The following is a 15,722-nucleotide window of genomic DNA, read 5'->3' as shown; positions in this document are numbered from 1 at the left end:
CAACTGCCCGACTACTTAAAGGCTGATTAAAAATTAAAGCTTGTTATTAAGAGCATTGTCCAAATGCCTCATAAATACTGACAGGGTTAGGACATCAGCCACCTCTCTACAAAGTCTGTTCCAGTGTTTGACCACTCTCTTGGTAAAGAAATGTTTCCAAATGTTCAGTCTACACCTAGGTTTTAGTTTCTTTTATGACAGATTTTTGATTGTATTTTTTGTGTGTGTTTGCTTGTAGTATAAAATGCCTAAGAAATTATAGAAAAAATCCCGTATGTCCAACTTTTAGACAGCTGTTTAAGCTTTACAGGCAATTTTGTAAAAGCATTGGTTGCTACATAGAAAAACTGCTCTTGCAGATTTTTTTTTTGAACCAGTCTGATCCTGCTGATTGTGTCTCTGCTGTGTATCCTTTTCCCTGCATTTTCACATTTGCCTTAAATAGAATTATAGTTTACCCTAGTGTTGCAAAGAAGGGAAGGCTCAGCCCTCCATGTTAGCTGCTAATTCCTGCCCTCTCCAAGATTTATGATTTTCTCTTTAATCTAATTGAAATTAATCTTTTTTTTTTTTTTTTTTTTTTTTTTTTTTTTTTTTTGAGGTCTGTTAGATCTACGAACTGATTTAACTTACTCTGTGACCAGCTACTGCTAGAGCTGATAGAAAAGAAATGGCAGGGAAACATGTCAGGGGCTGTTGTGTTGGTTTTTTTGTTTGTTTTTTTTCTGACAGCAACAGTCCATTTAAGTCTTAGGCATGGTCAAAAAAACCCAAATAGATTGTATACCTCTGGAGAAAGCACAGATATGTTGCTATCTTGTCTCTAGGTCACAACAGAGCTTATGCAAACATCCTTTTTTCCCAGATTGAACTACTTTGAGGTGTGCAGCAATGAGTAAATTTAGTCTTCATGGAAGTTGTAAGTTAGATGGGAGTCATCTTGTGAGTCTGAGGAATGGCCATGGCTTTGAGATGTGGGCTTGGTTTAGTACTATCTTGGAGTACTTAAATGTTGACTAAACTGAGTCCAAATATGAGGCTTAGTACTAAAATTTTGTCATTTTAGCAAGAGGAAACCTTATTTCCTCACAGGTGAGGTGATTGTCATGTTTCATTTTTAAAGAGTATGACCATTGATTCTTATGGTATATACAGCTGTAAGGTAATAAAAGAACAGAGGAAATACATAGAATTTATTAGTGCTGTTAATGAAACAGGGGATAGTATCCTTCAGTTGTATGAGAGTCATTACTGAAATAAATGTTTTTTAAGTATGTGAAATGCACTCAGTTGCATATAATGTAAACAGCTGCACTGCTCACATGTTAAGCATCACCACTAAGCCTTCTTAACCACTATTTACATTTATATGAAAAAGTATTCTAGAGCTGTCAGGTAGCTTAGATAATCCTCTTGGTTTCAAAGAAGTAAAATCTGTTCAACCAGTCTTCCACATCTGTCTCTCATAGCACTGATCTTCTGTATGGCAGGCTTATAGCTCCCTCCAGAGTTCTGTTCTGTGCTAAAATACAGGAAAAAATTATATTCTCTGCAAAGGAGTCAGATTTTTTTTGCTTGGAGTATCTTAGCTGTATGACTCAGTATTTTACTCTCTAGCAGGCTAGGCTACAGGGCATTTTATTTTATAGGTTTCTACATTTTTCTATGCCCTTTTATTTTAATTCATTGTTTTTCAGAAAGATGAAGCAAAGGATTGAAAAAAAAAATCCACAATACAGTCAAAACAGTGTGTTATAAATAAAAATGTACTAGTCTGATTGCACATATGTATATATTTCATTTGTTTACTGAACACTGACAGCAGGAATGAGATAACTCAATTTATCCACATATTCTATATAGGCTTAGGGATAAAGTAAAAATGCTCTGCGTTCCTACACTGTGATCTTTGGATGCAATAACGTTTGCTAAATATTTAATTTGCTGCCATGCAGGTAAAGAATTGTTATTTGGCCTAGCTGTTAACTAATACAAACAGTATTTCCAGGTCTTGTCTAATTCAGAATTTGCTCACTTCTTTAAAATGGTGCTCATCAAAGAAGCTATACTAGATTGTCAGCTTTCGAGTAGTCTTCCTTTTATTTATATTTCAATAGTTACAAATATGTCAGATATGGAGATATTACAGACCTTGTTAGACTTGAGATATTCCTAAACTGGTCATTTACCTGGAAATATGTCTAAATGGATTGTCTTCCACAGTAGTGCACAGAAATTTGCTGAAGTAAGAGGGAGAATAGTGTTAATTTAAAAATCAGTATTTGTAAGAAGTTTATCTTTTCTTCTGAACAAGGTCCCAAGCCCCACTAGATTTCTTAGCAATTAATGAAAACTACGACCAGGTTGTGTGTGGTGTAGTTTTTGTGTTGTTGGATTTTTGCTTTTAACCTGTGGAGATGTTTTTTCAGCCATCTGCAAAAAAAGTTTACAAATTAGCATCTGGTCAGATACTTCCAGCACTAATTTTGCAACCATTTGGATTTCACACCAGGGCCGTTGTTTGTCACAATGACCAAAACGCACGTGATAGCTGCTTCAAAAGAAGCCTTCTACGTCTGGCAGTATCGGGTGGCCAAGAAGCTCACAGCAATGGAAATTAATCAGGTAGCACGGACCAGAAAAGAAGGCAGGGAAAGGTTTGTCTTCGGACTTTCATTATTTTTTTTTTTCCTTTGCACTGGGATTGTCAATAAAGTGGATTTTCCCATCCCTAAAATATCACCTTCAGTCTTCTCATTTTCCTTCTCACTTGCGGGCCTGTAAGATTAAATACTAAAAATACTCTTTCATAACAAACACGTGTTTGTTATACAAAACTCTTAGATGCCTTTTGATTAGTTCATGTTGTGTCTCCATTTGCTCACTACATGCTTCCCCTACAGAGCTGCGTGTCTTGATTTTTTTTTTTCCCCTTCCCTATTGTCTTCTCTGTGCTCTTAGTTTCTAGGCAGCTATATTCCCTCTGATAATTGAACTGCTTCTTGTGTCTCAGTGGCTGTAAGGACATAGTTTATGCAGGTAGTTCTACTCTAAATACACTTGTGTCTGATTGTATCTTTGACAGCTAATCCTGTGTGGGCTTTTGTCCTCTCAAACTAAACATGCCAAAGTCAACATCACCTTGCCTCCAACATCACTTCTGTCACTTCCACAAGCTTGCAGCTTCATTATGCTTTTTTGTTTGTGTTATTTTATGTTTTCTTCCATTGAGATGCTATAGCATTTTTCTATAAATCTACCATTTTCTGTCACCCTATACCCATAATAATGAATAATTATTTGTACATGGTATAATAACATACATTGTTCTAGTACCTGCTTGTCCTTTCTTTGGACAAGATTGTAAATTTGATATAAATACTGAAAAAGTAAGTGGTTGTAATTCAGCATAAACTATTATTTTAGCATTCTAAAAACTTTAGTGGTGCTACTTTTAAGGAAAAACAGAAGTTATGATGAAGTATTGAAAACTGTAATACATAAGTTTTGTGGATATGAAAGTGAAGCTCTTTGTAAGTATGGAGAAGGGCCTGAGGAAATATAGATGTTTGGAAAGAGACAATTGGGGTGGTGGATGGTTTGCAGGAACTCCTTGTTGTAGAATTAAAGATCATATTTAAAAATACCATCAGGGACTGTGAAAGTGAAAGCAAGTACCATATCTTTATATCACTACTAAGCGGAGTTATCCATGGGGATCCTATTGGAACATAAGAACAGGCATAACTTTTATTCTTTTTTCTAGTCACAATAATTTCTTCTCCAAGGATTGAACGTACCTGTATGCTATCAAAAATGATCCTTTGAACTAACTTTTTCTTCTAACTTTCCTTTTCTGCAGGATTTATCACATTGATGACACACCTTCAGGATCTGGAGATGGACCACTTGATTACAGCAGAGCTATTGAAGTGAGTTATTTTTAACTAGATTATTGTGGTGTCACTTGTAGCTTGAAGAGAAGTAGTTAGCATTGCTTTATTTTCCATTTTCATTAGCTGAAGTGCTCATACTTTATATAGGAGTAGTATACACCTAACTGTAGGGAACATAGAAAAAGTGTATTCTGGGGTTCAGTGTGTAGACAGCTGCTGTCTTGGTGAAAAGCATCTTCCCTCACTTCAGCAAAGTATAAGTAGCTTGTTGAAACTCAATAAATGTTATTGTCTTTCTAGTACAACTTTTTCACTTTATGTGTGTGCTTTTGTACTTGCCAATATATTTAAAATTTATTACTGGCCTCAGTTAAAGAGCAGTTGCTTTCTTTTCTTTTCTGTTAGACAGCTGTTACGTTTTGGGTTTCTTATTTTTCTGGAGGAGGGGCACCAGAAGGAAGAGAGCTGTTAATATTGTTATTGTCATGATTCCCATAAAAAAGGCTACTAATATCATAAGCCATTCTTGTATTTAAATAAAACTTCTTTCTTTAGCAGATCATTCTTACTGTTACATTAAAGCTGATATTGATACAGATTCTGTACTTTCAGGGAACAAGAGATCCAATCTGTGCCATAACAGCTTCTGATAAGATACTACTTGTGGTAAGATACATGATTTAAATGATTTCCACTTGCCTCTTGTATTTGAAGACAGGAGATTCTTCTGCATTGTGTTCATAGGCAGTCATAATTTTAAAGCATTTCTGAACTTAAAATTTAAACAGATGAAATCTTTTTCTAGATGTTTTAAAAATAACTCTAACAGGTTCTTAGAATCATAGAATCATAGAATTAGCCGGGTTGGAAGGGACCTCAGAGATCATCTAGTCCAACCCTTGACCCACTGGAGCAGTTGCTAGACCATGGCACTGAGTGCCACATCCAGTCTTTTTTTAAATGTCTCCAGGGACGGAGAATCTACCACCTCACCGGGCAGTCCATTCCATAGCCTAATCACCCTCTCCGTGAAGAAATTCTTTCTAATATCTAACCTAAACCTCCCCTGGCACAACTTAAGACTGTGTCCTCTTGTCTTGTTGAAGGTCGTCTGTGAAAAGAGTCCAGTTCCCACCTCGCTACAGCCTCCTTTCAGGTAGTTGTAGACAGCAATGAGGTCTCCCCTGAGCCTCCTCTTCTTCAGGCTGAACAGCCCCAGCTCTCTCAGCCTCTCCTCATAGGGCCTGTGCTCGAGTCCCTTCACCAGCCTGGTTGCCCTCCTTTGGACCTGTTCCAGGACCTCTACATCCTTCTTAAACTGAGGGGCCCAGAACTGGACACAGTACTCGAGGTGTGGCCTAACCAGTGCTGAGTACAGGGGCAGAATCACCTCCCTGGACCTGCTGGTGACGCTGTTTTTGATACAGGCCAGGATGCCATTGGCCTTCTTGGCCACCTGGGCACACTGCTGGCTCATGTTCAGTTTCTTGTTGATGCAGACTCCCAGGTCCCTTTCTGCCTGGCTGCTCTCCAGCCACTCTGTCCCCAGCCTGTAGCGCTGCATGGGGTTCTTCCATTAACCAAGACTCTTTCTTTAAGAGGGCTGATTCACTAAGTGCTTACAATATAACTACAGACCAGTTGCCCGAGATAGTACTTGTATGTGGGGTTTGTGAGAGGCTAGATCAGGACTTAATTCTGTAATCTGACTTCTGGGAATACTGTTAGGCTGTATTTAAAACGCAGAAAGATTTACTAAGCTTTTCTATTTACATATTATTGGTATAATGCATGATGTTAGATAATATGGATACAGGATACTACAGATAGGTGATATTAATACATTCATAGACTATACATATGTATAATATGTATATAATATTAGTCAAGATTAATTTTAATGTAGTATGAATTAAATAACAACAACACTAATAATAGTATTACAATGCTACATATAATTTCAATGTGTATAACGCGTCCAGTGCTGGGGCCCGGCAGAGCCCGTACCCCTGGGGCAGACACAGAGGGGCCCAACGTGCGGCAACGGCCGCTGTGCCCGTGAGTCCGCAGCGGGGAAGAGGATCGCGGACAAAAGGGCCGGGAAAAGGCTCTTCTGGGAGCTTTTTGAAGCCAGGAAAGCGGCAGCCTGTGCCGGGTGCCCGGCTGCTGAGGCGACGTGGGCGGAGACAGCAGAATTTGCGGAGAACAGCTGGGTGGGAGTGTTGTTCTGCCTGAGGGGAGGGAGGCTCGGCAGGAGGGCAGAGAGAGGTGTGAGAGAGGGGCCAGGGCCAGATGTCGGGTGCTGCGCTTTGGCCGCAGCAGCCCCTGCAGCGGGACAGGCTTGGGCAGGAGAGGCTGTAGGGCTGCCCAGCAGAGAGGGACCTGGGGGTGCTGGCAGAGGGTGAGCCAGCAGTTGCACAGGTGGCCAAGAGGGCCAGTGGTATCCTGGATTGTATCAGGAATAGTGTGGCCATCAGGAGAAGGGAAGTGATCGTGTCCCTGTACTCAGCACCAGTGAGGCCACACCTTGGGTACTGTGTGCAGCTCTGGACCCACTACAGAAAGGACATTGATGTGCTGGAGTGTGTCCAAAGAAAGGCAACAAAGATGATGAAGGGTTTGGAACATATTTCTTATGAGGAGCAGCCGAGATGTGGTTGTTTAGCCTAAAGAAAAGGAGGCTGAGGGGCAACCTTATTGCTCTCCACAACTACCTTAAAGGAGGCTGTAAAGAGGTGGGGCTTGGTCTGTTCAGTGGAGTTGCAAGTGACAAGAGTAGTGGCCTCAAGTTGCACCAGGGGAGATATAGATTGGGTATTAGGAAGAATTTCTTCACAGAAAGAGCCATCGGTCATTGGAACAGGCTTCCCATGGTATTGGTGGAGTTACCATACCTGGATGTATCTAAGAGTTGTATAGAGATAGTACTTAAGGCTATGGTTTAGTTAGGTTAATGGACTAGGTGATCTTTAAGTACTTTTCCAACGGAGATAATTCTGTGATTCTGTGATCATGTAGAAGGTATTATATCATGCCAAACACCTGATGCATTTTTTTCCGATCTGAAGAGTGGTATAATTAGATGAGCTGACATGCAGGTGTTTAAAACAAACTAACCAAGCAGAATAAGGGTAAAAAAAGAACACTGCTTCTTCATTTTATCCACCTTCCCAAGTAAGATCACGATGTTTTCCCATGTTTCCTCTTTTACTTTTTTTTTGGTTATACCCTTTGACTGGATTTTGCAAAGTCAGTGGGTAACAGTAAGAAAGATGAATGAAAAAAGTGTGACAGTAGGTGACTAAGGGACTCTATGCTTGAAGAATAAGAGTGAGAAAATGAAATTAAGATGATAACTGGTGACTAATTAAAAGGAAGGGAATGAGAGGAAATGCCTCTGAGACTGGATAAATGTGCTGAAGCTGAATGCATATTATAGTGGTTAGATTTTTTTTAACACTTCTGAATGAATATGCTTTTTAGTTTATAGGAAGGGTATACAGATGTGAGAAAGTTAAAGATGAGAGGTGATTTATGCTGAGGATCTTAGAGGTGGCTTTGAGGTGGAAAAAGAGGAATAAAGTTTGGACTAACTTAAAGTTTAATATTGACTGATTTCCAGTGTAATGGTTAAACAGTAGGTAAAATAAGCTGGATATGTTGCTCAGTCTAGAGAAACATCGTGAGAAAGTAGTGGTAGTGATCACTGCAGTCCAGGGATGTGAAACTCATTTTAGATTGTTGGCCATGTAGTGTCTTGACACAGGGCATGGTTGTGTCATTTACAAAATAAAGGGAAACCACATTGGTACTCAGACTGCTAGTCAAGCCTTTGAATAACCAGTATGTATTACAGCATTTACTAGCTCAGGTCTTGAAGTAGTTGGTGAGACTTGTTAGGATATAGAGGGCAGTACTTGGAACACAGCTGTACTGCTTTCAGACCTGAGCTGGTACTGTCATATGACACCACTGGAGTGGGTTTACTATTGTGGGACAGGGATCTTAGACCATGTCTGAAGGTTCATGGGGAACTGTTGAGCTCGTGACACTGTTCTGTGGTCTGTATGTGGACTATTGCTTTTTAACACCCCTGATTTAAGCAGATCGGTAGATTACAGCATCTTGAGAAAGTACCTTGCCTAAATACCACAATTTAGAATTTGTAGAGTGATTACTCCTCTCTCCACTTCGGCTTTGTCACCTATCTAAATATTTTGCCTAGGACCATGTATAAATGGAATATTTTAAAAGAGTTTATTGATGGAGGAATTATATGAATGAGCAAGCATTGCTTTTCTCTAGGGAAGAGAATCTGGCACTATTCAGAGGTACAGCCTTCCCAACGTTGCTGTGGTACACAGGTACACCTTGAGCTGCCATGCACATCAGCTCTCTTTGAATTGCAACTCCAGGTAATTACAGATCTGCTTCTAACCCAGACATCTGATTTTAAAGCAAACCCCTACAATTTATGAAAGTACTAATTCTGTAAATTCCATTAGTTAATAATAATTTTGTAATAATTTTACTTTAAGCTATGTATTAATTTTAGTTGCTACTAATCACTGCTCAACTGTTTATTTATTACTAATTAATTAGATCTGGCCAGTCATCAGATTGCTCTGAGACGTTGTTAGTAAAGCTCTCTCATGTTTTATGCTCCAGCGTGTGTGTGGGAAGCTTAGGGAAACACGTATGAAAATGTATTTGGGTTATTAGATGAACCAAACATAAGCTTCCCATGATCACTACGTGAGTTGACAGAATTATGTCATAACCTGCAGTTTTAATCTCTACAGCTTCCTTCTGTTCCTATGTTTATGTCCTCCTAATGCCTGGAAACTTTGTTCATCCCATGTTCATTTTCCATTGTTGAAAACTACAGCTGGTGGCAATGTTTCTAGCAGGACTGGTTTTCTTAAGCTTCAGCTGTACCAGTACTGAAGTTGATTTCTACTTTTTTTGGAAGGGAGAGTGCAAGAGACTTGACTGAAAAGGCAAAAATATAAGTAACTAAAGAGAACGTGTAATACACTTTTAGTAACTTCAAAAAACTTTCTAATTTTTTTAAAAAAGACCATAATGCCTGTGTAGAACACATGCCTTTTAAGGTATTGACCAGAAAGAGACTGCTTCACTGCTTAAAAAGCAATGTGACCAAATCAGAGCTGCATTAGTTTTTTGTTTGAAGCCAAACCGTTTCCTTCCTAAATGACTTTGGCTAATGAAAAATGCTCAGATACATAAATATTTTGGAAGTTAATTTTTTTAATTGCTTTTAAAATTGTAGTAGAGATTAAGGCTGCCCAACTACCTTCCAATATTTAGAAATGCTTTTGAAATGGCATTTTAGTAAATACAGGCTACCATGATTCAATGAAACCTATGTAACTGGAAATTTTCAAATACAACCCTTTAGAAATAGTATTTTCCTCAGTTTTAAATTATTTCAAAGATTAATTGGATTATAATTCATATTGTCTGGAAAAAAACCTGAGGAGTACAGAAGCGGGAGGAGCCCTTCTTGCTCCTAGGGCTGATCCTGAGGCCTCGGGGCTTAGCCCATTCCTGGACGATGTCCTAGGGCTGTTCCTGGGGCTCCAGGATCTACCCCTTCTTGCCTGCTCCTGGGGCTCCTAGAGCTGTGGGCTTCTCCATGCTCACTGAAGAGTGAGAGCTGTCTCTGTGGGTGTCAGCTGCTCTCTTATTGTCCCCGTGCTCCTGCACATGCTCAGGAGGGAGGCCAGACACAGGTGAACCCACACCCACTCATCAATAACTCAGGGCACCTGGTCCTGTCTCACTACATTTCCCCCCCTTTTTTTTTTTTTTTTACACAGACATTTACATAGTACACAGACATTTACATAGACATTTACATATTTACATAGCACGATTTTTTATACACAAGAATACACTTACAGGATTTTTCTTCGGGCCCCGCAGGACACTCAGCTAAGAGCATCAAGGGGGCGCCGAGGGGTAGTACAAAACACACTTATACAGGATTTAGACATAGACATACAGGATTTTTACAGGATTTTTTCTTCGGGCCCCGCGGGACACTCAACTAAGAGCATCGAGGAGGCGCCGAGAGGTTAGAGGATTTTTACACAAAAATATAACTTACAAGATTTAAACATATAACTTACATATAACATATAACTTATTTTACATATATTTTTAGGGAGAATTCTCAACCCTTACACGTATTTTGGGGAGAATTCTCAACCTTCTTTCTTTCAACCTTCTTTAAGGGGAATTAAGCATACCCATATATTCGCTCGATGTCAGCCCCTTTCTGGCAAAGTCTCCGCAAGCTGTCTGAGCACTCTTCACAAAGTCTCTGCAAATTGTCCCAGGCACTTGCCCTCTATTCCGGGGTTTCTTTCCTCATGGGCCTCGGGATTTAACCCTTCCTCATGGGATTTCCCTCTGCTCAAGGGCTTAGCCTAGGCATATTTCACAAAGTCTCTGCAAGTTGCACCAGGCACTTTTCACAGAGTCTCTGCAAGTTGTTCTTCTAGTTATTATTCTCCCTCCTGTATCTGCTCTTCTGGCTTGGTTTCCCTCTGTTCCGGGGTTTCTTTCCTCATGGGCCTCGGGATTTAACCCTTCCTCATGGGATTTACCCCTCTGCTCTGGGGTTTCCTGTCCAGAGAGCTTGTTGATCATACCTTACAGGGAGAACATTCTTGCAGTTTCTGTGCCAGCTAGGTTTTCTGCAGGTTGCCCGCATTCTCCACCAGAAGAAGCGGGAGGAGCCCTTCTTGCTCCTAGGGCTGATCCTGAGGCCTCGGGGCTTAGCCCATTCCTGGACGATGTCCTAGGGCTGTTCCTGGGGCTCCAGGATCTACCCCTTCTTGCCTGCTCCTGGGGCTCCTTGAGCTGTGGGCTTCGCCATGCTCACTGAAGAGTGAGAGCTGTCTCTGTGGGTGTCAGCTGCTCTCTTATTGGCCCCGTGCTCCTGCACATGCTCAGGAGGGAGGCCAGACACAGGTGAACCCACACCCACTCATCAATAACTCAGGGCACCTGGTCCTGTCTCACTACAGAGTACCTTTTGTAGAAATACAAGAGATCCTGTTTTAGAGATGATCAGTCTGCATCATTGCACTCTTTTTAATTTAAGAATCTGATTCATTGCCTCCTAGTAAGTCATTAAAAACAATTCTGTTCTGTTAGTTCTGTTCTGTTAATGTTAGACTCTGTCCAGAAAAGTTTGGACAGGGGTGGAATCTACAATTTACTCAACTTGATATTTTGAAGTACTGCGGAAAATGCTGGGTGAAAAACGGGCATGTTTCAGAATGTTTGCAGGGCCACATTCCTTATATAGCAAATGTCTTTCTGTTTCTCTAGACTCTGCTGTGCAGGTAAATGAAAATGAAGGTAAATGAAAATCACATGCATCTCACTGAATCTGTGGAATTATACTGGTATTAGATTAAAGGGAAAGTTGGCCTGCTAGGGCAAATTTAGGGAGCTAAGTCAGGAACTAGGGGTATTTGCAATACCTTGAATAGTGTTATTTAGCTGTCTTATTTTTTCTTTCTTTGTTTTTCTGTAGTCGTGTTGCTATCATAGACCTTTCAGGTATTTTGACTTTTTTTAACTTGGATGCCCGGGTAGTAGACAATGCAGGACAGCAAGTCACAGGTGAGCAGCTGAAACTGGAACGCAAAGATGTCTGGGATATGAAATGGGCCAAAGATAATCCAGACTTGTTTGCAATGATGGAGAAAACAAGAATGTATGTTTTCAGAAACTTGGACCCAGAGGTAAATATTAACATATGTAAATCAGTTTACAAACTCACTTCTAAGTTAATGGCTCTGTGTTGAATAGTATTATTGTTGTGCTTACCATTCAGTTAGGCAAGTGTTTATTAAATTTGCTTCTGGAAATGTCAGTCTTGTCAGCTCTAATGTGGAAAAGTTCTTTAGGAACAAATAAGTAAAATCAAATCCTGGAAAGAGAAAAACACGGTCATAACTTTTCTTAAAGGTATGAGATATTTTCATTAGCATATTTTTGTATTACTTTGCAGTAAATTTTAGTAAAGATACTTGTAAACCACAGTTCAGTTGAATATAAATATTGATTGGTGTTTACCTCTTTCTCATAATTTAGTTATAGAAAGCATGATGATTTTTAATTATGTCTATGTATATGGAATTACCAATAATTTTAATGATTTTATCGTTTGTTTCCTCTTGAAAATGCAATTAAGTCCTAGCTTGGATTCTCTTTTTGTATACCTAGCAGATTAGGATTTAATTGAACAGAATAAAAATTCATTGTTTTGCAATTTATATAACTTCAAGGAACCTATACAGACTTCTGGATATATTTGCAACTTTGAAGATTTAGAAATCAAATCTGTTCTTCTGGATGAAATATTAAAGGTAAGTATTCCTAATTCTTCTTGTGTAGGAAAAGTTGATATCTGTCATAGTGATCTGAACAGTGGATATCTGTTGGGGGAAAATAAAGGTGGTATTGAATAAAAATACATCTCTTTATTCATTATTTTAGAATCCTGAACACCCTAACAAGGATTACATCCTCAATTTCGAGATTCGGTCACTACGAGACAGTCGAGCGTTGATTGAAAAAGTTGGCATTGAGGAATCTTCCCAGTTCATTGAAAACAATCCACATCCTAGACTTTGGTAAAATCTCTTTAGTAGCCAACTGCGTTCAAATTTTTGTTCTTCTATATTCTTTTCCTGTTCAGATAGAACTAATTTTAAAGTAGTTAAAACTTCAAATCCAGCCAAAGCAATATACACTATGACAGAGTCATTTAAGCTGCAATCAGAAGGGTGGCTACTCTGACAAGGTCTTTTCATTGGGCTGAATCACCTCCCAAGGGCTATTACAGAGTTGAGGGAAGGCCCAGAGGGAGCCTTGCACCCCCCTGCTAGCCTGGCTCCCCACCTCTTTTGCAATTGGCATGTTTGGGCACTTTCCAACTGGGTGGTGTTAGTTTTCCAGAAGGCAAGAAAGTGAGGTTTTTGTTCCTGAGCATTTGGGAGCTGATGTTTCAGGAGGTGCTGAACAAGTGTTAGACTACTCAGCAGCCATCTGAAGAAAGCACTTGGTGTGAAGTGTTTCCTTAGGCTCCTGGTTCTTAAATCCCAAAAGGTGGGCTGTTGTTTAACTGCAATTCTATGATGTGGCTGTTGCAGTACCTAGAGCACAAGGCAGGCTGTGTGTCTCATGGGAGTGGGTATAGGGTGCAGGCTCATAGCACTGTTTTGCTCTTTGCTGTGTGAGCCCCAAACTGTAGTGATACCTGCTTTTAGGGATGAATGTAAAAAAAATGAAAAACCTGGCAGAAAGCTAAATTTAAGTTGGCTAAATTGCAACTCAAATTGATCATAAGTTGAGAGGGTATTTATTTATTTTATATTGAACCTTGATGACAAAGAGCTTGAAACCCAGTAAAGGGGACGTACTAGGATGATGAAAGTTACAAGCAGTTGACTAACCTTGTAGCATATTGGACAGGTCATAATGACAGAAATTAGAAGGGGTATTATGATATTATATATGTTAAATGTTATGATGCAGTCTCTCAGAAGTAATTTGAGGAAAGCAAATGTTGGCATGTTTAAACTAAGTTAATAAACTCACCTATTAAACTAAACTTGAAAAGCTTTTTGGTTTTTGTCAATGCCCTACTGCACTGGCTTTGTTTCACAATGTCAGTCATCCAGTCTAAATTTACCTAGCCTTATTTTTAAAGAAAATTCTAGAAAATTCTCAGGCATCTGATGGATGTAGGTTGGCCTGAAGGTAGAAATTCACTTATTTGCAGAACTCATCCAATGGGTTGGTACCAGTACAAGGTTACCCAAACTGATCTATTCTCCCAGACTGCTGTCCTAGCTGGACCAGGAGTATCTAGATGGATTGTAAAGATAACTTACTCTTCATGGTTGATACTTGGAGGCTTTCAGACTGAGGCTGCCATCAAGCTCAAAGTTATAAAATATGCATAGGTAGAAATATCTAAATGGAACTGCATTGGGACAAATGTAATATTCAAACCTTGTCTATTCCTCCCAAGCCAGTGTCCATTTTAACAGCTGAAAAAAAAATTAACAGTTACTTGAACATCATTATCTAAGCAAGTACTGGATAGGTCACAGAACATTCTTGGGACAAACATACAACTGAGTTAAGATTAGTTAATAAATAATACAGTAACTTGAATGTCTTCTTTAAATATGCCTAGTTAAATGCCTCCTCATTTAATTTATATATAGCTGCTTTCCCATCTGTAATGTTTGTTTTCCATACAGGTGTCTCCTGGCTGAAGCTGCTCTTCAGAAGCTGGATCTGCAGACTGCTGAACAAGCTTTTGTACGTTGCAAAGATTATCAAGGTATTAAGTTTGTGAAATGTCTGGGCAACCTGCAGAGTGAGTCAATGAAGCAAGCAGAAGTGGCAGCCTATTTTGGCAGATTTGAAGAAGCTGAAAGAATGTATCTGCAAATGGACAGAAGGTAATTGCATGTAGTCATGTCAGCAGCAAATAAAGAAAAAAAGTCTGAAAAAAAATGCTTGGTTTAATAAGGAATGGCTGATTTAGCACTGAAAACTCTTTACCAGAGAGGGATAAGACTGAGAGAATTTTATTGAATCCATAGATAACCAATTCTATATGTAAATCAGCATGTTGCAAACTTTGCAAAACCTCAGTTGCTATAGGTAGTGCTGTGTTTCACAGCTGTTTTTTTCAAAGTATTTTGTCAATATTTCAACTATATTGCAAAAATACAAACAAATAATCTTAACTACTGTTTAATTTATGTACTGTTACTATTAGCTAGTAGCCAGGTACACATTCTTTCCAATAACCTATACAAACAACAGTTTTTAATGAACTGTAACTTGTGGACCAGTCATTGGAAATTTTACTCGGGAATGAAAAAAACCAAAACAAATTACAATATTACTGGGAAATACAATCTAATGCTAATTAATTAGCTAGAGCATTGTCTTTACTGAAACAAGGATGAGATCATAGGCAGCAGTTACACGAGGTATCCTGTAGGTGGTGGTCAAACACGGAGAAGCGTGATTCACTTCTGCATGAGACATTTTTAAGTTTTGATTAATGGAGCCATGAAAAAAGTAGGGAATGATGGAAGAAAAAAATTTTATTCTTTTGTGCTGCAAGAACAAGAAATGTGCTTCTTCCCCAGTAAGAAGGCGAGGGGGAAGGCAGGAGGTGGGAATAGGTCTATGTTGGAGCCTGATAATGGAAAACTTTATTGCACATAATTAATTAGCCCAAGGAAGTAGATGGTTTAAAGGCTTGGAATGCCTCATAAGCCCTTCATTCGCACTGCATCAGTGATTTTTAGATATTGCATATTCCTTTCCACATGGCTGAAGAGAAATTTGGCCATTATAAGATTGCAGATGACAGAGATTTTTTTTTCTGCTTTTTTCAGCATTAGAGCATCTTGTTTTCCACCTACAAGAATCAGGGAATTCTGTATATACCTTATGTGTCTCATTGCCACTACAAAAATTAGGATTAAGACCTGCCATAAATCAGGCTGAAATAAATCTATTTTCTAAATACAGTTTTAGATAGATGCTGTTATTTATCTGACTGCACTGACTTGTTATTGCCTTCCTTTACTCATTTGTAAGTTTAGGGCATTTCATAGATTCATGGAACCATAGAATGATGAGTTGAAAGGGACCCATCAGGATCATCAAGTCCAGCTCCTGTCCCCGTGTAGGGCACCCCAAAAATCACACTTTTGAAAGAAGTGTATATATTTCACCCATTTATTG

At 39.2% G+C, this 15,722-nt stretch overlaps 1 protein-coding gene across 1 annotated transcript in view; it reads left to right on the top strand.

Moving 5' to 3' along the window:
• Positions 1-15,722, top strand: part of WDR35 (WD repeat domain 35) — a 42,366-nt gene that overhangs the window by 18,430 nt on the left and 8,214 nt on the right. The window contains exons 12-19 of the mRNA XM_030447898.1: positions 2,513-2,657; positions 3,863-3,932; positions 4,509-4,562; positions 8,202-8,311; positions 11,470-11,680; positions 12,227-12,307; positions 12,438-12,574; positions 14,213-14,416. Coding sequence (XP_030303758.1) covers positions 2,513-2,657; positions 3,863-3,932; positions 4,509-4,562; positions 8,202-8,311; positions 11,470-11,680; positions 12,227-12,307; positions 12,438-12,574; positions 14,213-14,416 — 1,012 coding nt within the window. The remainder of the gene's footprint in view (positions 1-2,512; positions 2,658-3,862; positions 3,933-4,508; positions 4,563-8,201; positions 8,312-11,469; positions 11,681-12,226; positions 12,308-12,437; positions 12,575-14,212; positions 14,417-15,722) is intronic.

This window comes from Calypte anna, chromosome 3, assembly GCF_003957555.1.
Source record: "Calypte anna isolate BGI_N300 chromosome 3, bCalAnn1_v1.p, whole genome shotgun sequence".
Taxonomy (NCBI): domain Eukaryota; kingdom Metazoa; phylum Chordata; class Aves; order Apodiformes; family Trochilidae; genus Calypte; species Calypte anna.
Note: the sequence above shows the minus strand (reverse complement) of the source record. Positions and strands in the feature narration are given on the sequence as shown.